General features: G+C 31.8%; 2 protein-coding genes and 1 long non-coding RNA gene across 6 annotated transcripts in view; all 3 read right to left on the reverse strand.

Annotated features, from left to right (window-relative positions):
* Positions 1–1,624: 1,624 nt before the first annotated feature.
* Positions 1,625–5,671, reverse strand: LOC111393688. 4 transcript variants are annotated; one of them, XR_002702473.1, is made up of 4 exons: positions 5,534–5,671; positions 5,324–5,423; positions 4,165–4,305; positions 1,625–3,641 (listed from the first exon to the last, which is right to left on the reverse strand). It is a non-coding gene; the product is annotated as an uncharacterized LOC111393688 (long non-coding RNA). The 4 variants fall into 4 exon arrangements; XR_002702472.1 differs by lacking the exons at positions 5,324–5,423; positions 5,534–5,671 and adding exons at positions 4,385–4,426; positions 4,543–5,312 and having other exon boundaries at positions 4,165–4,303; XR_002702471.1 differs by lacking the exons at positions 5,324–5,423; positions 5,534–5,671 and adding an exon at positions 4,543–5,312 and having other exon boundaries at positions 4,165–4,350.
* Positions 5,672–7,952: 2,281 nt separating this feature from the next.
* LOC111393689 (pentatricopeptide repeat-containing protein At3g24000, mitochondrial-like) lies at positions 7,953–10,554 on the reverse strand. Its single transcript, XM_023019353.1, has 2 exons — positions 10,312–10,554; positions 7,953–10,204 (listed from the first exon to the last, which is right to left on the reverse strand). Exons 1-2 carry the CDS (start codon positions 10,402–10,404, stop codon positions 8,033–8,035), a joined length of 2,265 nt encoding a protein of 754 aa, XP_022875121.1. The 5' UTR covers positions 10,405–10,554; the 3' UTR covers positions 7,953–8,032.
* Positions 10,555–19,797: 9,243 nt separating this feature from the next.
* The window catches only part of LOC111393690 (serine hydroxymethyltransferase 2, mitochondrial-like), a 25,745-nt gene continuing 20,607 nt past the window's right edge, over positions 19,798–24,935 (reverse strand). Inside the window, exons 4-12 of the mRNA XM_023019354.1 lie at positions 23,060–23,152; positions 22,741–22,938; positions 22,263–22,367; positions 22,113–22,178; positions 21,895–21,972; positions 21,239–21,350; positions 21,051–21,161; positions 20,762–20,930; positions 19,798–20,110 (exon numbers count right to left, since the gene is read on the reverse strand). Coding sequence (XP_022875122.1) covers positions 20,785–20,930; positions 21,051–21,161; positions 21,239–21,350; positions 21,895–21,972; positions 22,113–22,178; positions 22,263–22,367; positions 22,741–22,938; positions 23,060–23,152 — 909 coding nt within the window. The 3' untranslated portion in view covers positions 19,798–20,110; positions 20,762–20,784. The remainder of the gene's footprint in view (positions 20,111–20,761; positions 20,931–21,050; positions 21,162–21,238; positions 21,351–21,894; positions 21,973–22,112; positions 22,179–22,262; positions 22,368–22,740; positions 22,939–23,059; positions 23,153–24,935) is intronic.

The following is a 24,935-nucleotide window of genomic DNA, read 5'->3' on the forward strand; positions in this document are numbered from 1 at the left end:
ATTATCTGAGTAGGAAAAAAACTTAGTATAACGTAATGAACTTGTGAAAGGAAATTTCAGTACTATTACTTATCGGCAACACCATAGATATTGGAGGGAATTGTAATATAGTTATGAGATTATAACTTATCTTTTGATTTTTATTTTTCTTAAAAAAAGGTAAACATGTAAGTGGATTGTATTGATTCAATTAACCAGTGGTTTGAGACTTTAAACCATGACTAAACCAAATCACCATGGTTTTATTTAACGAAAATCAAACAAAATCCATTACCTGTGTTAAACCGACCCGAGTCGGTTCGGTTTGATTGATTTTTCAGTTTTTTTGCCCTGGCCTACTCTCTACTAAATTATATAACTTCCAGGAGAATGTGTCTTGATTGAAGCTAGGATTTCTCTTCATCCGATGTTGGGAATGGCCGCCTAAGGACATAATCAACAAAGAACTCATCTACTGAAACAACAAAGCATCAAAATATGATAAAAAATGTTATTGTGAAATGTCCTTAAACTTCAATAATATCAATCAAATAGACAAATAATTTAAAAAAGAATGTTTCTCTTCTTACCAATATCACCTTGATCTGGAGAATCGAGTAGAATATCTGAATTAGAAGGCAAAAATTGGGAATCGGGATAGTTTCCAAGAGCTCCTAGATTTGCATTTTTTTTTTTTTTGGAAGTAACAAGCATAATTAGTTACGACATCTAAAGAGTAAAGGAGAAAAACTATTAGCAGTAAGGAAAAAATAATTTTTTCATGCATTAAAGAAGGGACCAATGTCGCACAAAGAGAGCAAATTATGAACCAACATGAATGAATCCGATAGATGATGAAAAAATAAATAAAATTAATTGAGGTCAATCGCAATCCAACTCAAGCTGTTGTTTATCGTAATGAACTACGATCTGGCTAGTCTGTTTCTTTTTCTTTTTTTCTTTTTTTGTATTTTTTTGTATTTTTGAGTTTTTGTGATTCTTTTGACTAATTTTGAAGTACAACTTTTGAAATTCTTCTCCTTTTATAAATAAAACTTGATTAGCTCATAGAGAGAAGGTTTACAAATCAGAAAAATAGAGAAAAATGAAAGGGGGCAGTTGTTTCCCTTTAATTGGTTAAGCCAAATGCGCATGTTCCCTTTGTACGTGTAGTACAGTTCACATTTCGCTGAAAACAATAAAATCATATTTAGAAAGATAGATAGTTCTGTTGAAAGCGATAATTCGAACTCTTAAATCAATTTACTATTTGTTCAAAACTATGTACATTTTTCGTTCGATCAAAATCACATAAACACATCAAAAATATAAGAACAAATTATTTTTTATTCTTTTTATATAAATTTACTATAAAATAACCATTAAGTTTTCTCCAAAGAAATATTTTAAAGTTACAAATTAACTGGATAATAAAATCAGGATGGACTTTAAAAAATAAAATAAAATAAAAAAGAAAAAGAAAAAAAGGAACAATCAGGCGGGGTGGCGTAGGAATTAGGAGGTATTTTTGCATTGCGTAATACTCTGATTGTCTAGTTAGCATTAATTAGTTCTCCATTTTTTACTGTTACAAACTTGAACTCGGAAAGACTAATATGGTAAACATGAAATATATTTCCTTTTCTTGATCAACAAATGTTACCATAACGAGTTTCAGGGGTTCTCTGGGTTTCCTTTATTGAGTTGGAATGAGATTACCATAAACATCTATATAAGAATGAACATACCCCTATTCAGTTCTACACAAAGAATTTACTGCAAGCAAGAAATAGATACGTATAGAAATTCTATTCTTGTCTACAATGAAGAAGAGAGTTTCTTTCGATCTGTTTGATGGTGAAGATCTTGATCTTCCTCTCCCTAAAGTGTTTCCGATGAAGAAGAAGAAGAAGAAGAAGAAGATCGTTTCACTTAGCCTCTTTGAATATCTTCTTCTTCTTGATCAACAACCACCATTTATGCCACAACCTCTCGCTATGGTTCCTTGTTCAAGCAAAAGAATGCCCCAGAAAAAAGAGAGCTGAAGAGCAATATCGTACAAGATGAGCAGAGCCTTTTCCTGAACCGCTTCTTCCTGAAATATATCAAGAATTATGGTTGAATGGAGGAACCGTGCCAATCTTTTTATACCAAAAACAGCTCACAGATTCTGATACCAAGTCTGATCAAAACCGAATTCTTCTTTCTCAAAAAACTAATGGAATTCTTAACACCAGCATAGCGACAATTAGTAGAAGTTAACCAAGGCAAAGTCAAGATTGTAACAATTGATCCGGAAGGTAAATACTATACGTTGCATATGAGGTGGGGTACTTAAAAAATGGCTGTGCTTAAAAAAGATTGGAGTAAATTGGTGAAAGCAAATAATTTGGAAGAAGGTGACTAGATTCAACTGTGGGGATATCGCCAAAATTCTCAATTTCATTTGGCTACATCAAGAAAGCGACAAAAAAGGTCTCACATGGTGATGATGCAAGCAGCAGCAACCTTGATGGCAGTGGCCGTAGTAGTAGTGGTGGTGCAAGAGCCAGTAGCAGCGGTTTTTGCTCACGTATCGTCTCCGAGGAATAGAAGATAATATGCATGAGAGATAGGCTCGAAATTTTACTATTTTGGGCATGGTCTAGTACTGATTATAGCAGGAAATTTTTTAACTAGATGGGTTTAGACTTGTTTTTAGTATTGAGTCCTGTATTCAAATATTATTTCATAGTTATCAAGTTTTAGTTTATGAAATAATTACTGTTGTGGATATTTTCACTGTTGTTCGTTGTAGAATAACTTCGAGTTGTAAAATTGACCATAATTAATAAGGAGAAACTGGAAGGTTTATATGCTAAGCCATTTTATTAACCAAATTATAGATAATTATTTCTTGAAAAAAAGACACTACTATGGAAGATCTCTGTTGCTACTAGTGACATGTTTCCCACACGGATAATTTTTCCTATATAACATTTTTACTTCACAAAAAATCCTAACAACTGATGCGAATGCAAAAGACGATACAATCAATAAGAAAGAATTTCAGTGACATGGTTTTTATGTATAGCACTAAAGCAGTAAATGAAAAAAATAGAGAGCAAGTAAATAAACACATATACATACATACTGGTAAATTTCTTATAAAATCAAGCCAAATCTCAATCCGTGTATATCCACAGTGGCAATAGTGTATTGAAATAAAACGTACCTATGTATAAAAAGAAAGCTCGAGATTGGAGAAAATACGTACATGGTAACACTATTACCGTATATGTCATCAGGTGTTCCAACAGGGTACCATTGTGCTGCAATGTCATCTACAAGAATATGCTTCCTATGAATGGTCTTTTGCACTAAAATTAGGCTCGGCCGGCTTCTGAAGCACTAGAGGAGGTAATTTTGCACTACGTACTCGGGGTGATAATTTAGCATTATGTATATAGTTATTGCACAAGGAACTAAGCAAATTGGCAGAAAATTTGATGCATTAATGGTGGCACCGAGGCTAGGTGAGCTCCTGCCCTCTTTTTGCCAAGGCCTTGTGAATTTTAACTTTTGCCACTTGCACAGATTTCTCAATCTTCCTCCTGCAATGTCGATGTCATGCTAATTGGATAAAGCAGGCTTCCCATGTCCTCCACTGCTGGGAGTAGAACCTGAAGCAATTATGTACACACCTGGGTCATGCTTATTTTATTCACATACTTCACTGAAATATTACATTCGAGAAGTGCGGGAGAAAGAGGACAGTTCTAGCGGGATATTTTGATTGATTAAGAGGAGCCTAATTATAATGTTCAAATATCCTTTCGATAGAATATCGACATAGTTTCTTTATTGGGCATTCATATAGTTGTATTAAGATACCTTTATGAGAGATGGGATTAACCTCATAATTCTTCTCCTTCATTAAAGTAGCAGTAAATGGACATAGCTCTCACATCAAGGGAGAATCACGATAAGTTTTTGTGATTATGTGTGAGCATTTCTATTTTGGGATTACAGCTTAATCCTACATTTTATGGATGGAAAGCTATAGTCATTTTACCAAAAAAAAAAAATTTGAATAGTAAGTTTTATTTCAGAACTTGCCTAAAAGTGTGCTAAATATTCTTGATGTGAAGAAGCCTAAATTGGGAGGCCACACATATCTAAGAATAGTTGTTGAGGTGCACTTACTCTTGTATGTAAACTCCAACAAAGATGTTAGCTGGTCACGAATTAAGGAATCTTCTTTGACTCCCCTGGTTTCTTGCCACTTGTATTGCTCATATTGTCACAAATTATCAGGAAGCATACGGTGGGACTTCAAACATGTCTCTAACAGAAAATAAAAGCAACCTTAGCCATTTCATCTCACAATATCTGTAAGAAAAATATGTTAGGCCTTAAGACACACCTTGGGGGATATAAAAGCTGAAATCAAATATAAGCTTATGACCTGCTTCATAAGACAGTATAAAGACTAGAAAATAAGTTTTTCATTTTGTCCATTGTACTGTATTAAATATGCCATTCAGCTATATGTACAAAATTTAATGGGAATCAAGTACTCACCTTCATGTTACCAATGATGGAGATGGAAATGGCAAAAAGAATCTCCCAAACGTAAGTGCTTGTTTTGAGGTTTTGGCCCAAAGAATTGAAATGAGCAACGTATGAGAATAGGTATAAATTACGGAACATGAAGAGAACTACAAACCATAAATTCCGCAGACCCCCACCAAAAGCAATAGAAAAAGGTCTTAAGCTTTAGGTGGGATCTGTGGATTTTCTTAAGCATTTTATCCTTGAAAAATCCGTTTCTAACATTCTGGAAATTGCCAACTATTCTATTGTTGATCAAGGCTAAAAGATGTCTCGGAATTAGACTCCTCAAACATGAACAAAAGCACATAAAAGTAGTAGCATATATCATACACCACTTTATTCCCCTCTTGTGAAATAAAACGACAAGCTCCACTGTTCACAAAAGGTACAATATCACATGAAATAGAAGCACTTTAGGAGCTAAACTAAAATCTCGACTATCTTAGACAGTATTAAATAAGAAAAATAAGTTTTTTAAAAGTATAGTCTGATACAATCCAATCGTGTCTATGTGTATTGTTAAACTTATATATTGAACCATGTTCAATCCCACATCCCTCCTTCCTCTGCCTCAACACCATAAATAGACTCGATTTTTTTCCAAAACAACCATGAACTTATTGAACTTCCAATCAAGAAAAAACGTAAGTGCACATAAAAGAATTCTTGTGCCCAGTAGAATTTGAATTTAAAAAAGAGTTATCATCAAGGCCTATCTAATATCTGTAAGCGGGCAATTTGAACTAACCTCACTAGTTTCAGCTGCTTGATTGTCATTTCTTCAACTGATATGCGATAAAAATTCAGCCTAAAAATTGCAATCTTCCTTATTCGCGGACAAAATTACCCTGCAAAATAACGACCCCATATTCAGTATTAAATGATAATTTTTAATCCAAGTAAATAACTACAAGAAGATTATAAAAATTGAAATTTTAAGTGAAAATTGGAAACTAACGTGAAAAAATCTTTGAATGCCCGTTATGGGACTATTAGATAGTTATATAACTATTTAATAGTCAAGAAAGGCAACTTTCAACTGAGAAACTTGTTGGACATTGCTATGGCAGTGGACTCCAAAATACTTGGCGGGAGACGAGAGATAGAGGATCAATAAATAACGTTATATTAGATATGGATTTCAAGTTATATTTATCAAATAAATAAAATATTACCAATACAAAAGTCAAGCAAGTAGAAATGGATTATTGTCCATCTAGTTTCAAAATAATAATATGGAAAATTTCTTCGTACGGAAAATAATAATTAAGAAAAGAATACATTGATAGCCAGGCTCGAATATAACTAATAGATTTTATCATGTGCATAATTTTACAATATTATACAAGTTATAATAATAATTTTCTAACCAAGAAAATACAAAATAACATGATAAGATCTATCTCTTGGAGATGCATCGTGCTCGATTTTCATTGCACTGATTAAGATTACAATAAACCATGCTATTATAGCATGGCTATATCTCATGAAAGGTCTAACATCTAGTTTAGTCGATAAGTGGAGCAAATATGGTTCTTCCTCATGAAAGGTTTAACATCTAGTTTAGTCGATAAGTGGAACAAATATGGTTCTTCCTGGACAATTATTATATATCCAAATCGCTCTCTAGACTAAAAGTATTCGCATTTTCAAGTTCATCACTAGGATGATTAAGACAAATAACATCTAAAGAAAATTGGATGAAGTGAATCGAAGTTAAATTGGTTCCCACGCACTAAATCCTCTTTTTTGCAGCCTTTACATCTTCCCAACATAAATTATTGAATTGAAGTTTGCAGAAACTACTAAGACACATTCTTTCCAAATGTAAATTAGTAACATGTTTGAAGTATTGTATATTGTTGCCTACTGCTGTGTACAAAACGCTTAATTTAAATATAATAAAGTAAGATATTACCTAAGTACAGAGAAAAGACATTTAAAATGCATCCCAATACTCTTTTTGACCTTTTCTGAACTCAGTTATAAACAAACATATTTATATGCAATAATCGAGCACCTAGATAAAATACATATAGCCCCCCTGTTTGGTACAAATTAAACAAATTTTAATTTAAATTAAAATCAACGATTAATTTTAATCACATATTTTATGATTCTCACAGCTTTTCATCAATACATTTCACATCTTTTATCAAAATTTACTAAAAATTGATTTTAATTTTCACCAAATAGGGACATATATTTTATTTTTTGTAACACAATAAAAATCTATTATTAATAAAGTTCACATAAACAATAAAATGTTAATATAATAGCAAATTCAATTCTATCATTCTCGTCTTAAGAGCCAACGACTTTTGCCATTTCAAATTACGTAGGGCTGGATATGGTTCGATTCTGTTCTGTTCTAACGAGAATCGAACTGGACCTGAAATTTTTGGATATTCTAGTAAGTAGAACCATTGAGTCGAAATTTAATTATGGAACCGTTCAGGTTCGGTTGGATTCGGTTTCGAGACTCCGTATTATAATTAATTTTTTTTAATATTTACAGAGTGATATTAATTCAACTAATGATATGTTCAATTTTAGCTCTTACAAAATAACGTAATCCAATTTTATGTGTTTTTTGCTATTTCTTTGCTGAGTTTTTTATATATTTTATTGTTAAAATCACAGAAAGAGGAAGATAAAAAGCTCAAAATAATTAAGAGAGATATTGTTGAACTTCAATTCGATTTCCCTAGAATGATAGAACGGTAGGAACGACGCTACGGTAAAGTAACAGATTTGGATAAAACTTTGATCAATTTCATTAATTTGGCTTTGAAAATTACAAATAGGAAAATCATATTTTTAGGTTTGAACTAAATTAACTAATTAGCAAATTTATTTAGATAAATAAAATAATTTGGCACATTTAAAATAAATCAATTAAAAAAATTAGAGAGATTCGGTTCTTATTCGATTCTTGGTTTAGAACCGAGAATCGAACCCAACCCGTTGGTTTTCGGTTCAGATACCCGTTTGGGTATTTAACTTAAGAAGAACCGCTTAGTTCTGTTCGGGTTCGATTTAGGAGTTTTGTCCAACCCTAAGTCTACACAAAATGTTATAAAATTGAATACCCAGTTGTAATCTCGAATCTATAAGAAGATTGGACACAACTATTGACAAATTTTATCACGTTTCGTGGTCTTCTCAAATTACGTCGAGTTCAATGCATAAAACATGCCCTAAATGTTCAAACTCTCAGAAACATGTGCAGTCAAGAATTTGAAATCAAACAACATTAAAAAAGAGTTTTCAACATGATTGCACACTCTTCAAACTAATGGGCATCTAATGTACTGAAAATTATTAGGGAATTTCGATAAAAACCAGTTAAAGAACAAAGAAGAAGGATAACTTCAGATAAAATTACACAATCAATTGGTCACGAAAGGCACACTGCATCAAAATTAGCAAAGGCTCATTGAACAAGGTGATGGTGTCAAAGTAGACTGCCAAAATCCCCACACGAACAATTTCCATTGAAAAATTTATGCAGTCTTTTACTATCTCTAACTATTATAGTTCTTGAAGTTAATACTGAGATGAATTTAATAAAATTATGGCAGTCTCTACACATGCTAATACTCTTAACAACCCGAATCTGTCGCCCATTTGATGTGTTAAGTAATCCATATGCTACTGCCAACTTTTCACTGTGATGAGCAGGCAATGAAGTTGTTTCCTCTTCATCATCTATCACCTCCAAATTTGCTTGCAACTGATATCCAAGAATACGTGCTCTCTCTTGTAAATCCTCCAATAGTTTCTTTAACTCTCCTTCCTGACTTAGCTGGTAGTCAGGGTTAAACGAAAAGACCTTGTTTCGAATGCTTATCCAGCTCCAATCCTTCAGTTTTCCAATCTTTTCATCTTTCATCAATTTTCTCACCCTTGAGACATCCTTCCATCTGCTTGCTGAAAAATACATATTTAATAGCAAGAAATAAGTCTCGGGATCTTTGGGTTTCAGATCAAGCAGTTGTTCGGCAGCATAGAACCCCAACTCTAATTTTCCGTGACTTCTACAGCCTGCGATTAAGATTGACCATATAAACTCACTGGGCATAAAATCCATCTTCTTGATAAATTCAAAAGCTTGTTCTATCTGACCCAACCTCACAAACATATCAATCAAGCATGCATAATGGTCCATCACAGGATTAATTTTGTATTCATTTTTCATCAATTCAAAATAGGCTAATGCCTCATCAACAATTCCTGCTTGACTACAAGCTGAGAGAACACCGACAAAGGTGATCTTGTTTGGTCTAACTCCTACGAGTCTCATATCTTCAAAAAGCTGTAACGCCTGTTGACAGAGTCCATGCTGTGCAAATGCCGTGATCATGGAAGTCCATGAAATTAATGTTCTTGCAGACATTTCGACAAAAGCTCTACTCGCTCTAACAATGCTTCCACATTTATTATACATGTTAACTAGGGCAGTTCCCACAACCACATCAGACAAAAAGCCAGTTTTTATTGTCTGAGCATGAAATTGTTCACCTTGTTCCAGAGCAACTAAGTTACTACATACAGTTAATATGCTTGAGAAAGTATACAAATCAGGTTTCACTCCTGATCTTTTCATTCGCTGGAAAATATTGAGGGCCTCAATTCCACTGAAGTGAGTGGAAATGCCATCCTGCCCAAGATCCATCATTTGAGAATGACCAGCAATCATAGCATTCCATGTAACTAAGCTGATGGTGTTCATTCCATCAAACAGTTTCTTTGCCTCATTGATGCAGCCATTTTTCAAGTACAAATACATAATAGAATTCGTCACGGGTATTTGGGATCCATATCCAAGTTTTATGCTCAACGAGTGAACCTGAGTACCGAAACCCAAAGCCTGTATTATGCAACACAAACTCAATACACTAGTCACGGTGAACTCATTTGGCTCCACGCCCTCTGAAAGCATCTGAACAAACATATCCAATCCCATAGCAGAATCCCCATTATCCCCACACGCAGATATAATGGCAGTCCATGAAATTACATTCTTTTCCCCAATCCTGGAAAATGCCTTAAACGCCATATCCAAACTACCACATTTGGAATAGAAGCTGCAAAGTGCATTTCCAATACTGGCATCATATTCAATTCCATACTTTATAATATATGCATGAATGTGCTTCCCCAATTCAATATCACACAGAGAAGAGCAAGCATTCAATATAATTCCTAAAGTAAAATTTGTGGGGTACCCCCCAATTTCCAACATCTCCTTGAAAACACTAATAGCAAGGTGCGGGTGCGAATTGTAAACATAACCCGACATCAAAGATGTCCATGTAACCACATTTCTTGAAGGCAAATTATCGAAAACCTTTTGAGCACTTTCCATGGTCCCACATTTTGCATATACATTAACGAGAAATGTCATGAGGAACAAATCTTGATATGAACCCCTCTTTATGACATGAGCATGTAGGGCTTGAACATCTGAAACGGAATTTTTTTCTATACATTCCTGTAAAATCGGAACGTAAAAAGATGATTCAACCTTAGTATTACCTTCTTGTATCAATGTAAGTGCCTTCCTGAAGTCCAAATTAAAAGGGTCCAAAGCTGATTTATCCGACTCTTTGGGGTTAAAATTTCTCTACACATAAAAAATGTTCAGAGCATGATTGCAAAAGAAATCATCTGTAGCCAATACGAAACCTTTCTAGAAACAAATAAAACGAGATAAATGAAGATTAAGCTTACATGTTGTAATGAAAGAGAAGATGGGGTGAGTTTTTTGAATTGTCGATCGAGCTTGACAGTGTTTCCAACTACAACTGAAGGCAAGGAGGCCATGAAATCAATCGATAAATGTCGAGAGGTTGATGGAAAGTTTGTTTGCGGGTTATCTCATGTGGTTGGATGAAATTGAGCTATCGTCTTTCATTCATTTACTAGACTACTTAAAAGTGTGTGCGCTGGCTACAGGCCATACCCATCTAGGCCACAAAATCCATGAAGGGATTTGGTTCCCTTGGTCCAAATGAGTTTTTGAGATCAAAAGTTATTTTTGTACCTGTTTGATTCATTTTTTGAAAGTGCTCCTGGCAATTAAAAAAAAAAAAAACTTTTAGAAAAAGTTAATTTAATGTAACTTCTTCTAAAAGCAGAATGCTTTTTTAAAAATTAGTTTCCAAACAAAATTAAAATTACTTCCTCCAAAAGATGTTCTATAGGAAGTAAAAGCAAAAATAATGTAAAACGAGACCTTAGTTTGTGAATTGCTTTTATTTATATTTAAATCTAAATCGTATTTTTGAAAAAATTGTGTGTGTGTGTATTGTTGTAAAAGGTAAATTTATTACAAGTGAATGACAATTATATCCCTACAGTCCTAAAAATAATTACTTTTGTATCCATAATTCTACCCTATAAATATGAGGTTTTGGTTTCTAATAAAATGCATACAATTCTACTGACTTGTCTATATTCTCTTTTCTTTTCTTCACTTTTTATAATATTTTATCAGTACGATTCTCTCAAAAGCAAAATGAATTAGTTAGAAAGTAATAATTTTTATAAATACAATCATCTGTCACATGTACCAAAATTAATTTGGTGGCATGTGAATTCTTTTAATGTATATATGCATCATAACGAAGTTTTTTTTTCATCTCTATTTTTCGTTAGTATGCATATTAATTTTAATTCATGTTTGTATGTGTAATTTGTACACATTAATTCATGTCTTTTCGAATCATATACAATCAATTTTGTCACATATTATTCAAGTATTAATTCCTTTTTTTTAATCTGCAACATGTTAGATCTACCTTAGATTTTTTTATATGTGGAATTCATGTGCAAGTTTAGTATTTTTTACATATTTGTAAAATATTTAGCTAATAAAAGATTTAGCCAATTTGAGATTCTTTTTCCTAATGCATGTTTGGTAATTAATTTTTCTATATAAATTCATATCATACCTATATAGTAATTAAATATTTTTAGATATTCTTCAATAAACTTTAAATTAATAATTTATCATATTGTTACTCCAAAAGTAGTACAACATTATAATAATCATTCAAAAAAATATTAATTGTACATCTATCTATTATTAATAGTTCGTTGTTGCTCCTGAAATAGTACAACATTATTAATATTGTAGTAGAATATTACTTGCTTATGAAGAGCGTGATATTACAATTTCACTATTACAGAAGAATATTGACCCAATGCTCCTGAAGAAGCACAATTTAAATTATATTTATTTTTAACGAATATGGTGTTGATGTTCTCGAAGAAACATGACTCACGTTATAGAAATATTATAGACATTACTACTCATGTAGAGCACAAATTTATTATTTAGCTCAAGGTTGAATGAATCGTTAATGTCAATATTCCAGAGGAACATTGTATATATACTCTTGAAGATTATATATCTCATTGTGTTCCTAAATAAAGCACAATTTAACATAAAAAATAAATAAATTTGTTGATGTTCCTGAAGAAATACCACATTATTAATATTTTAAAAAAGAATATTAATTGCTCCAAAAGAACATGATGTTATAATTTCAATATTCCTAAAGAATATTGATCGCTTTTATGTAAAATCATAAATCAAATTACTCTATTTATTTATGTGTCCATTCTTCTACATACGTATTTAGATATTAATGTTCTGGTTAGATTTATTGCTCTCGAAGAGCATAATGATATAAGATCTAATATTATATTACATTTTTACTCCTGAAGAGTAAATCCTTAAATTGTGTTTATTACTGTAAACGATAATATGTTATTGCTTCTAAAGAGCATGACACTAAAATTCTTCATATTTTATAAGAATATTGATTTATTGTTCTTGAAAAATCAATAGTAAAATATAATGTGATCATGAAATTGCACATTATAATTTTCATTAATATTCTAGTTAGATTTTATTTGCTCTCGAAGAGCATAATTATATACAATCTTACATAAATTACATTTTTACTCTTGAATAGTAAATTCTTGTATAATTTATTGTAATAATATTTGATTACTCTTAAAGAGCTTAAATTATAATTTTAAATATTTCAAAAAAATATTGACATATTGATGTTGAAAAAACAATAATAAGATATAGCTTGCTCTCGAAATAGAATACATCTCGAAGAATTATACTTTATTATGTTACTGAAGAAACACAAAAATTACATGTTTATCCCTGAAGGAAAATATACAATTTATGTCATTTGAACTTTGATTTATATATGATATATCATAGTTAATCATGTTTTTGAAAATTAACCGTCTTTTATTTGATTAAATCGATATTTAAATTTGAAACATTGTATTGAATCAGAAGTTCAATTATTTGGCATAACCAATTGGATCATGACTGGATCAATAATGACGCACAATTAAAAAATTCAAAATGTATATTCAATGAGGAACCAGAAGATTTTTTAATCCAATGAATTTTCATATGCATTTGTTCTTTTTATCGACAATTAATCATTATACATTACTGGCTAAAATAGGGATTGAATTTTCTATATTTCTGAAAATTAATTAGGGTGATATATGGGGCTCGTCACCCACCACGTTGATCATCTAAACATTATTTGTATCTAATAGATTTGATACATATACTAGATGAGTGTATAGTCTTCGCAACTTGAATTTTGTGAAATTACTATCCAAAATTTAAATTATGAGCATAATTTTCAGATTTTATAATCAAGATGGTGTCTTATTAATGTTGGTGGGCATAAATTTGAACATTTTAATAAGTGTTAGTTGGGATGTTGATAAATGATTTTACACTGTTTTTTTGTTAAAACACTTCCAATTAATTTAATTGAGAACAAAATACTTCTCATTTTTCTTTAGGGAATTCTATTACGCATCATGCCAACATTATAGTTCTCCATATTATAATTGGCTTATGGTTAGAACCTAATTTTTCATCTATTTATTTTGGTAGTGCATTATATGTAAAAATTGAACACCACAATGCACTGAGATGAAAAATAAAGAATGCTGAAACTAAGTATATAGTTTGAACTATTATCTCAAATTGACGATATTTTATAACATTGGAAAAATAATTTATTTGAATTCATTTACTGATCAAAGAGATCAATAATATCTCATACACTAGCTTTAAAATGCTCCAATAAGAATTGATATCCTGTGAGGACAATTTGTTATCATTATATTTGAGATATTTATCGCATAGTTGAAGTTTGATGATGTTCGATTCTAATACAAAAATCTTCAAAAGAAAATGGAGCAATTAGCAAAGATGATTTCATTAAGGAGACATATCCTTTTGGTAAGTATCTAGACATAAAAAATTATAAAACCCCAGAAGAGGTTCAGATACTTGATTTGTTGAAAATTCAGATATCTAAACAAGTTATTTCACTATAGGAAAAGAAATAGAATCGAACTAAAAAAGAAAAAGTTGTCAACAATATTTTTACACATGATATTCTATATCATATTATGAATAGCAAGAAATTGTAATAAATACATCAAAATATATCGATCGAAGTAATGTCTGACCAAATAAAAGGGACGCAATCCTAAATTGAATTTACTAGAAGTTTTTGGACTTGTAGTCCTAAAATCTAAATGTATATACTTATATGAAAAGGAAATGAGAAAAATGACGTCGTAATGTATAATGCACAACTTTCAACATAGTGAATTTTGCAAAAATCGTCGTGGATGAAATCATGAGTCTATATCATGTTATCTTGATGATACATGAAATTTGAAATAGTGATAATCAACTATAGGGCATGACTATTAATGTTATCTCTGAAAGATTTAATATGCTTGAAGCATAACTTAAATGACATATGCCCAAGAACCATGTTCTCAATTAAGTTGTAAAGACCATTATATGGATTAAAACAATTTGAACGCATGTGGTATAATTGTCTTAGTGAATATTTGTTGAAGGAGAGTTATAAAAATGACGACGTCTATCCATATATTTTCATAAAGAAAACAAATAATGGATTTGCAATTGTGCAATTTATTTGATAATTTAAATTTAATTAGAACTCTTGAAATGTTCAACAAAACTGCAGATTATTTAAAAAAATGAATTTGAAATGAAGGATTTGGAAAAAAAAATCAAATTTTATCTCGAGTTGTAGATTAAACATTTTTCAGAAGGATTATTTGTTCATAAATTTACATTTACCGAAAAGTTTTAAATTGTTTTTATATGAACAATACACATCGATTAGCATCATCTATGGTTGTTTGATCACTTGATCCATTTTGTCCACTTGAATATGGAAAATGTTCTTCGTCCTGAAGTATCATATTTTGGTGCAATTGGAGCGCTAACTTGTTTTGCAAATTGCACTCGACCTGACATAGTTTTCTGTAAATTTTCTTACAAGATATAGCTCTACACCAATTGAAAGATATTGGAATGGTGTTACACATATTTTTCACCTAAAGGGTACTGTTGATTTGAAATTATTTTATCCTCAAAAGTCGGGATCTGCTTTAGTGGAATATGTAAATGCAGGTTATCTATCAGATCCATGCAAAGCTAAATCATAGACAGGTTATGCGTTTATACGTGGAAGAATAGCTATATCATAGAAATCTGTGAAAAGCAATCCTTGACAGCTACATCCTCAACTCATTTTGAAATTATTACAATTCATGAAGCAAGCCGAGAATGTATTTGGTTGAGAAACATGATTCATCATATCCAAGCATCATGCGACTTAACTTTAACAAAAGATAGTCTAACAATTTTGTATAAAGACAATGCAACTTGTATTGCACAACTCAGATGATGCTAATCAAAAGTGACAGGACGAAACACATTTCTCCAAAATTCTTTCATACACATGAATTTCAAAAGGATGACGACATTAATATCCAACAAATTCGCTCAAGTGACAATATTGCCGATTTATTCACAAAACCACTATCAACATCTACATTCAAGAAATTAGTTTACGAGATTAAAATGCGTCGACTAAAAAATCTTCAGTGATCAATATCAGGGGGAGTAGCTGTACTTTTTTTTTCCTTCTCTTAGGATTTATCCAACTAAATTTTTGTAACAGGGTTTTAATGAGACATCATTTATTTTTAGTACTCTAAAATAATTGTACTCTTTTTTTTATCCGTTTTGATTTTTTTCCCATTGAGTTTTTATCAAATAAGGTTTGAACGAGACAAATATTTTGTAATGTGTCATTTAAGGGGGAGTGTTGTAAAAAGTAAGTTTATTAGGGTTTACAAGTTAATGACAATTGTATCCCCACAGCCCTAAAAATTAATAAATTTATATCCTTGATTCTACCCTATAAATATAAGATTTTGGTTCTTAATAAAATACACACAAATATATTGACTTATCTCAATCCTCTTCTCTTTTCTTCACTTTTTATAACACACACACACACACACACACACATATATATATATATATATATCTGCTAAAATATTATTTTTTCCGTCAATATGTTTTATATTAATTTTATAGATGCTTATCTTCATGGTGCAGATGGATTAAAGGATGATGAATTTTGGTAATGTCACTCTGAGAGTAGCCCCTCAAGGATCTAATCTTCGATTCAGATAAAATAATTTATAAAGACTACCAGAAAGGGAGCGTTGTCTACTGGATAATCTCTGGATGACGCGTGACTCTAAACAAAAATTAAACAGCATTAATGTCCTAGCAAACCATTTTAGACAGATTCATAATCAAGTAGAAAGAAAAAATTTTAGTTTGTAGTAATTAAAGGTAGAAAGTCTGGTATATATAATTATTGGCCAGAAATACTACAACAAGTAGAAAGATTTTCCGACCCTCTTTTCAAAGGATTTTATATGCTTGAAGAAGCTTTAAATTTTTGAAGAGAAATAATATGATTTCATTTTCATATATCCAAAAGAATTAGACAGACCACGCAAATCCCCCTCTCAAGCTTCATCATCATCTTCATCAATACAACTTTGTGATAGTTGTGAAACTATGACCAAAGTTGTTAGAAATTTAAATCTTAAAGAGCATTCTTTAGAAGAAAAACTACAATTCCTTGAAAATCATATTTCCTCATCCCAACAAACTATTAGTAAATATCAAAATGAAATTCTTAAATTGCATAATAGTTTAGACAGACTTAGTTCTAGAGATGCACTTGAAAAATCCATTTCTAAAGACATCGCCTCTACAAATGGAAATTATTCTGATAAAATAGAAAGACTTATTGAACTAACAGATTCTACAGCTGCAAGATAAGAAAAGACTTTATACGAATTAGAACAGAAAATTGGTGATTGCGCCAGTATTGCTCGAAGTTCTATAAAGAATTTCGTTGTACAGGAAATTATGGATTTTGCTCAAATTTTAAGTTACTATCATAATGAAAACAAATATTTCATTAGACATAGTCCCAAATACGATGCAGCCCAAAATTCAGCTTTTCTTAGACACAATTATCCAACGATTTCCTTTGATTATATAATCTTTGAAGAAGAAGACCTTTTTTACCCAGCTTTACAGTTTGGAATGATAGATACTATATACATATTAAACAGATCTTTTCGATTTTTTCCATTGAAACTTAAACATATTATTGATCAGCTAAAAGACTATCCCTTAATGATTCAATTCATTTCCATACTCCATCATATAAACAATGACATTGTAATTCCAGTTTATCATCTTATTTCAATTTACAAAGGAACCAAAAGATTTAGACCCTCTTCGAGAACGAATATTAAAATCAAAATTAGACAAATTGATGATGAAAGAAGGATATCATAAATCGCAGCCATGATAGAAGTTCAAAATAATGATTTCAAATTAGCAGCACAATGAAACAACGGAGTTATTTTCTGCCAAGACCACCTTCCCATGAGAACTAAAGCAGAAAAAATTCTAGTATCAAATGTTGAACAAAAGAATTTATATCTGATGGACAATTTAAGAGACTAATGGAAAATTTACAGAAATTCTATCAGAAACAAAAGATGAAGCATACATATCTGATGGCAATGATAATGAGATGAATCCAGAACTAGAAGAAGCCATAGCAGAAATGATGGACGGATAAATAATTGAAAAGGACGAGATAGAAAGACAAAGAATTAATTAACAATACAAGGAAGTCAAAAAGAAGAGGCGTAAAAATAAAGTTTTTGAATATATTTTAAACATGTGCAAAGTTGATTCCCATATTTTAAGAAAAGTCAGGCGTGAAAACAAAAGTTGTCATAAGCATGTTTTCAAATAATTTATTCTTTAATTACTTACATGGAGAATTGTACATTATTTGTTTTTAGATCGCACACCTGTAAAGTTTGCACAGTATTCTTCAATTATTGATAGCACACTTACAACACCAATAAGATAGACGTGATGTACCAGCATCTACAAATACCCACACCTCTCTCTAAAGAAACACACACCGAAGAAAGCACAAAGCACACTATTACACTTGTACTAAAAAATCTCTACACCATCTTTGTAAATTAAGACATCCTTGTAAATTCAAAGACTTCGTAATTAAAGTAACTTCTTTTCATATTTTCTCTTGTTTATAATTTTCGTTTACTTTAGTTATTTTTCGGGTAAGGCCTAAAAATGGGGAAACACCAAGTAAATAATTAATTTATTCACAAATAATATTTTATTTCAGTTTCAAAAATATATATTTAACACTCTTAGCCTCTTTATTTTGGATTCCATGGCCAAAAAGATAAAGTAATCCTCTAAGTTAAGTTGGCTAATTTGTGTCCCCAATTGTGGGAATTTGTTAAAGCCTTTTTAAACATGATGAAAATATTTTTTACTACAGTCTTAAGACTTCTTTAAAAGGTCAAGAAAAATGCTAAAAGTGAGTTAAAAAAAAATTAAAGGTCTGAAGAAATTAATTTACTGAACGGTAAAATACTCAAAGATCTAATGTTTTAAAGTTCTAATATTTTATGCCTTTAGATTACACTGTCTTACTTACTTGTTTATTAGAAAGTTTTAACGAATATGTTAATACTTGTTTAGAGAACAGAGAAATAGGAAGATTAATTGTTGTAGAAAGTCATATTTTATCCGCTCTAAATAGAAATAGAGGTGACTCTTCTTTACAGATCAAGAAGCAAATCATTAAGCTCTCTATCTCTCAGTGTTGGAGTTTCTTAATAGAAGATTCTGAAAATTGTAAAGAAAGACAACAACGAACAAAAATTATAAGAGAAAATAATAAAAGAAATTTCAGCAGAACTAGTTAGACATTTTTAGCAATTAAACTTTAGTAGCAAAGATAAGATAAATTGGTATAAAATTTCAAACGTATTAAAAATCTTTTAAAAAAGACCTTATCTTCGAAATTAATTGCTAGTAGACTTTTTCTTGAAGTTGGTATATTTGAAACGTGTTTAAATTTTTGAAAAATCTTTAATATTTGAAAGACTTTTTCTTGAATCTTTAATATTTCATAGATTTTTTCTTGAAATGAATTTATCACGAAGACTTTGTTCAAAGACTTTATTACAAAGAATTTGGAGATAGTTTATCTACAAAATTGGTATCTATGTAAAAAATATTTTAGTTGTCTTTTTCCTTGAAGAAATTTTTCTTAGTTGTCACTGTCATACAAGATTTTAGTTGTATCCATGTAGAAAATATTTTAGTTGTCATTTAAACCGAAATTGGTAAATTTACGTAGAAAATTTTCTTACTCGTCATTTTCAAGGTGTTTTCATTTTCTTTGACAAACACCATTTGCTACAAAGAAATTTCTTGCAAAAAATTTATTACAAAGGCTACTTTCAAAGAAAAAGTCTTGCTCCCCAAGTCACATTTGCCAAAAGAATTTTTTTGCAAAGATTTTATTACAAAGAGAATTAGTATCTAATTGTCAAACGAATTGGCAAACGAATTATATATATATATATATATTGATGCATTATCCCTGGTGAGTTAAGAGTTTATGAAATGAGATTTTAGCGGGAAAAAAAAAAAGGAAAAAAAGAGTAGAGATTAAGAGGTTGATAAGTGTGATGGGAAGTCACTAGAGACTACGGATTTCACCCCTCAAGCGAAAGGAAAGAAGCTGCAAAGACCAAAGGATTGGGCCAAACTCCATAGGTCACAGGGAAGCTATCGTTTAGCACGATCTTGCTTTGCTTGGGCAGTCTATAGCCTTGACTTTCCTTTCCAAGGGGCAGGCTCAAATATTTGATTAGATAGAAGGCATATTCTAGGACCCAGACACATTCTTAGAATTTATATGTAAGATTTACAGCTTTCAGAAAAAAATCCCATACCGTACATGGAGACGTCCTTAAAAACAGATAATTGGTACTCAGCACAAAGAAAAAGCCCGAAACCTCATAACTGATGAGAAAAGAAAACCTTTATTACCATCAAGTTAGATGAGAGATTGATTTATACATAATAATGCCAAGACATAGAGCCATTAGATTCTCGCCCTCGAGAACTTCAACAATCAAATCTAAGCTGTCAAACCTTCCTTGCCACTGCAAGTATCAAAATGCCTTTCATGCATCGAATCTGTTAGAAACGAAAGGTGTGTGTTACTAGTTGTTCATAATGGACTTAACATGCCTATATCCTTCCGTAGTTCAGTGCCCAGAATGGCCAAAAATAAATTGATTCTGAACTCATATTTGACTTTTAGAACGCTCAAGTAAACTAAATTTATGGGGGAAATGGTATTACTCAAAAACAAATAGAGACTAAATCTCATGTCTTTTCAGCACATCGATACAAGTCAAGTCAACCTTACGAGCCAAATAATCTATACTAACCACCTTATAAGCATTAACAATCTTAATCACTGTTTTATGTAATTCTAACATTTCAGATTCTTCTCGACTTTTGAAAATATAGAACTCATGTTTGTTACTTTGACATGATAAAACGGACATTTTATAACCAGAGCAACAAATTATTTTCTATTATTCTTGTGAGTTAGAAGATGCCAGTGTTATCTCCTTTTCAATCTTCCTGGGAGAAAAAAAAAGAAAAAAAAAAGGATAAGGTAATTTAAGAAGGCATAAGGCATTACATAAAGGGCACACCACAGCCCACTATTTTTTGGAAAGAAAAAAAAGGTCTATTGCCAATTGACATTTAAAATCTAGCACAGTCAATGACAAAATAAAAGAAGCACAAAACCTATTACTATTCAATGCAATTTACCTCCTCTGAATATCAGGCCTGGTTCAGTCCTTGAACTTCATAGTTTCTTTCTCAAAACCAACAGTAGGAAATTGCTTTGCATACTCCTCAATTTCATAGCGCAACTTTGATAGATCAGGATGATAAGCTTCTGTCTTCATTGTCGCCACAAAGTCCTTCAACTTTGTTCCTGAATATTTTGATCAAAGAGTGCACAAGTATAAACTAGATGACGTTGAAATTTCTGGTGCAAATTAGAAGATGGACCACAATCTAATTCTGGAAGAATAGAGGAAACAGAATTAAAAACCATTTGTATTAGCCTTGATCTTCAGGGCCACTGTCACAGCTGCATCAAAGAACTCAGCAACTTTAACGAAATCTTGTTCAACGAATCCCCTTGATGTCAGAGCCGGAGTTCCTAAATTACCAGGGAAAAAAGATAATCAAGTAATAAAAACTCAAGTGTACAAGATATATATTGAGGAAGGGGCTTACCCATACGAATGCCTCCAGGCACCATGGCAGATACATCCCCAGGAACAGTATTTTTATTGGCAGCAATGTGCACCGCCTCCAAAACTTTTTCAACTCTGGAGCCATCAATACCCTGCAGAGAGGATAAAGTGGTCAATTGCAAGTGCGAAATTATTTCCAAGTTAGATAATCTTTTGCCTGTCAACGTTTAAAATAAGTACTCACTTTGAAAGTAAGTGACCTTAATATCAAAATAAGAAACTTTTTTTACTTGAATGGAAAAAGTACCATAACAAAACGTGTTTCAAAACAAAATATACCTAAAGTAAGTATGACTTTCTTTTTAGCTAAGCTAAACATGATCTTGATAATCATTTTACCAAAATGTTAAGGTGAAATGCATATAATAATAAGGAACCTTTTTTGCTGAAGCTCTCACGTGGCGGGAAAACAAAAGAAAATAATCAATATCAGATGCAACATGCAAAATTCATCAAACTTTTCGATACTTCAATGTAGTGCAAAAAGTGAATTCAAGATGTACAGTTGTCAGAAAAGAAAAAAGAGGTATAAAAGGAGTTTGAAAGTGAACAATTTTTCTTATTTTGAGTGATTGGTCAGAAACCAAGAAAGAAGGAAAGCAGTCACCACAAGACAATAAAAAATGTTTGGTGTACCTTGTTTCTCAAATTTACCAAGACAAGATGGTTATCAGTTCCACCAGATACAAGTTCATAGCCTTTCTCGAGCAAAGTCTGCGAAACATGACGATATCACAAATGAATGTTAATATGACATAACATCAGAAGCTAGTTTAAATTCTTAATACAATCAAAAGTTGGGAACATGGATGAATTCAGGAAATGAAAATTCATAAGAGACCGAAACAAAATACATCTGCGAACTTTGAGCAATTACTGAGAACTTGCTCTTGATATGCCTTGTATTCTGGAGTCATAGCCTACATTCATAAGATTTTTGGAAAGACATCAGTAAAAATTACAACAATAATCCCTTTTATAATAAACAGCTTAGAAAATGTAACCTGTTTCAGTGCAACTGCTAAGGCAGTTATAGTGTGATTGTGGGGTCCACCTTGAAGTCCGGGAAATACAGCCTGATTAATTTTGTCTTCATAGTCATAAATCACCTGTTACAAGCAAATTAATTTTTTTCCCAGGATAGAACATAATGATTTAGCATATGTTTGGCAAGTGTTTATAAACATATAGAAAGGAGTGGTGGATAAGTAGGTAGTAATTGTGGATTCCACGACATATATGGATAATGGTGGTTGGACTTTTGACAAGTGTTTATAAACATGTTTATCAAACATATGCTTAGTAATTAACTGATCTGAAACTTCTTATTCCTCTAATTGCATGATGTACATTCATTCCCCAACGTGTGTGCTCTGCAAGTGTTTTGGGAAAGGGCGGGCGTATGCAAGGATTGGAATAGGGACACTTGTAGAAGATGCAACAATGTAGAAACAACAGAATACAGTTTTATCTGAATCTCACTTCTTGTCCTTGTTTATTGATCCCTTTTACTCCCTTCCTGAAGAAGATCATTGCTCCACGTGGCCCACGAAGTGATTTGTGGGTGGTTGTTGTAACTATATCTGCATACTCAAATGGTGATGGAATGACACCAGCAGCAACCAATCCACTAATATGTGCCATGTCAGCCAACATGACTGCTTTTTGCTTGTCACAGACCTGTAGAATCCATTATAAAAAAAGTGATTACATAATATCCAAACATTCTAGAATGTGACAAAAGATATGAAACACAACCTAGAGTCTATAATAAGACTGCAGCATAAGTAGTCAAGTTTACCTTGCGAATCCGTGCATAATCATATAGGCGAGCATAAGCACTTGCACCAGCAACTATTAATTTGGGTCTGAAGAGTGTAGCACTTTGCTCCAGCTGCGGTGATGTCAGACAGACTCAATCAAAAGTCAGGTAACAGAGGTAAACCTACTTACTTCCTCCAAGAGACTACAAGCACCCATCACCCTCACCAACAACCCGAAGTATATTTCGAAAACTGAATTAAGCCCCCGTTTGTTTCCCATTATTTTCTCATTAAAATAAAAAAATATGACCGTTATCCATCACATCAAGTCACCAAATTTAAATTTTTATTTCTTATGTGGGGCCCATAACAGTTATATTTTTCATTCTCATTCAAAAACATAGCTTGAGTCATAGGAAATACATACAGAATCTCATCATTTCACAGTTCTTGAAAACTATAATTCATACTTGAGAACAACACAAATGTTTAGAAAGCAATTTGAAGTTGCAATATACCTAGATACAAGTTAGAAGTGCAAATCATACGCTATCTACATCCAAAAACTCATAGTAACCACATGACAAAGGACCATAAAGTTGAAATGCACACATTTAACATTATAATCATTAAATTATCGATCTCGGGAGGTCATAAATTTTAGGAATCTAAACAGACGGTTTAAGTGATATAATTAAAGAAGAGTGGAGCCACATATTGTCATCAGGTAATTAAGTTGAATGGCATGCAAACACAAAAGGTTGTGAATTCCATTATACAGAATTGAATAGAAGCTACAAGCCTGCAAGTGCTGCTAAGTTACTTGTTATACAAACAATCGCAGTAACTGAATGCTTGTTTTGATAGCTAGAACGGCTAAGAAGCACCGACATGGACACGAGTGTCGGACATGCCGACATGTGATTTTTTGAAAAAGGTCTGACAAGATACGTAATCGACATGTTGATTAAAATATTATTTTTTTAATTTAATAGTTTTAAGTATTAAATTTTTGTAATTTTCGTGTACTACCATTACAAAGAAAGGGGATTGAGGATTTGACATGCTTTGTAAGTTATATTTTTTATTAGGGTAAAATGGTAAAAAATAAATGCTCAAGGTAAAATTGAAAAGAAAGCTTATCAAAAAGTTTTAGAAAAAGTAAATTTTGCAGACTATTTAATGTTTTGGCCCCAACACATTTGACTTGAATAGTGGATTTCAATAACATGGTGTATTGCCCAAAGTCCAAACACGTGCCTCTTCATTTCCTCTTCTACATTTCTTCTTCTTCCTCACCATCTCTACAAGTGCTTCTGTATTTCTTTCTTCTTCCTCTGGGCCGTTTCTGCACTTTTTCCAGCCATCTCTGCATTTATTCTTCATGAGCACGACAGCCTCCATTTTTGCTTACTATTTTTAGCCGCCGAGTTCATTTCTTCTTCATCTCCAACACATTGCAAGGGACTTCCGACACGTGTCAAAGACGTACCAGTGTCCGACACATATCGGACACCGATACACTAACGTTGAAAGCGTGTCAGTGCTTCTCAAACAGCAAAAATGAAATATAGAAAAAGTCCTTTTTTGAAAGCTTCCGCTTTTTCTTTAAATATATTTTACTTATTTGGAATCAACTTTTGACACGTCTGGGCCATGAAACTCAAATATCTTAAGATTGTATTCATTTTGGGGGAATAAGTTGTTTTAAATTAATGTAATATTGATGAAAGTCGTATTAGATTATTATATGCATACTTTCCATGTCGGGATCCTTATTTTAGGAAAAATAATTAGGGTTTATTTATTAGAGTTCCTATGATTTAATTAAGCCCCTATTTGACAACCATAATTTGAAAACTATTTTTTTTACATGCTCATTTTCAACCATACATTCACACAATAAAATATTCT

The sequence above is a fragment of the Olea europaea genome, chromosome 4 (assembly GCF_002742605.1).
Source record: "Olea europaea var. sylvestris chromosome 4, O_europaea_v1, whole genome shotgun sequence".
NCBI classification, from domain to species: Eukaryota; Viridiplantae; Streptophyta; class Magnoliopsida; order Lamiales; family Oleaceae; genus Olea; species Olea europaea.

Bases quoted from the DNA above. Each gene is read 5' to 3' on its own strand.
- LOC111393689 (XM_023019353.1), bottom strand. From the start codon at position 10,404: ATGGCCTCCTTGCCTTCAGTTGTAGTTGGAAACACTGTCAAGCTCGAT. The intron at 10,205-10,311 runs GTAAGCTTAATC...TTTTATGTGTAG, and splicing joins CTTCTCTTTCATTACAACAT to AGAAATTTTAACCCCAAAGA.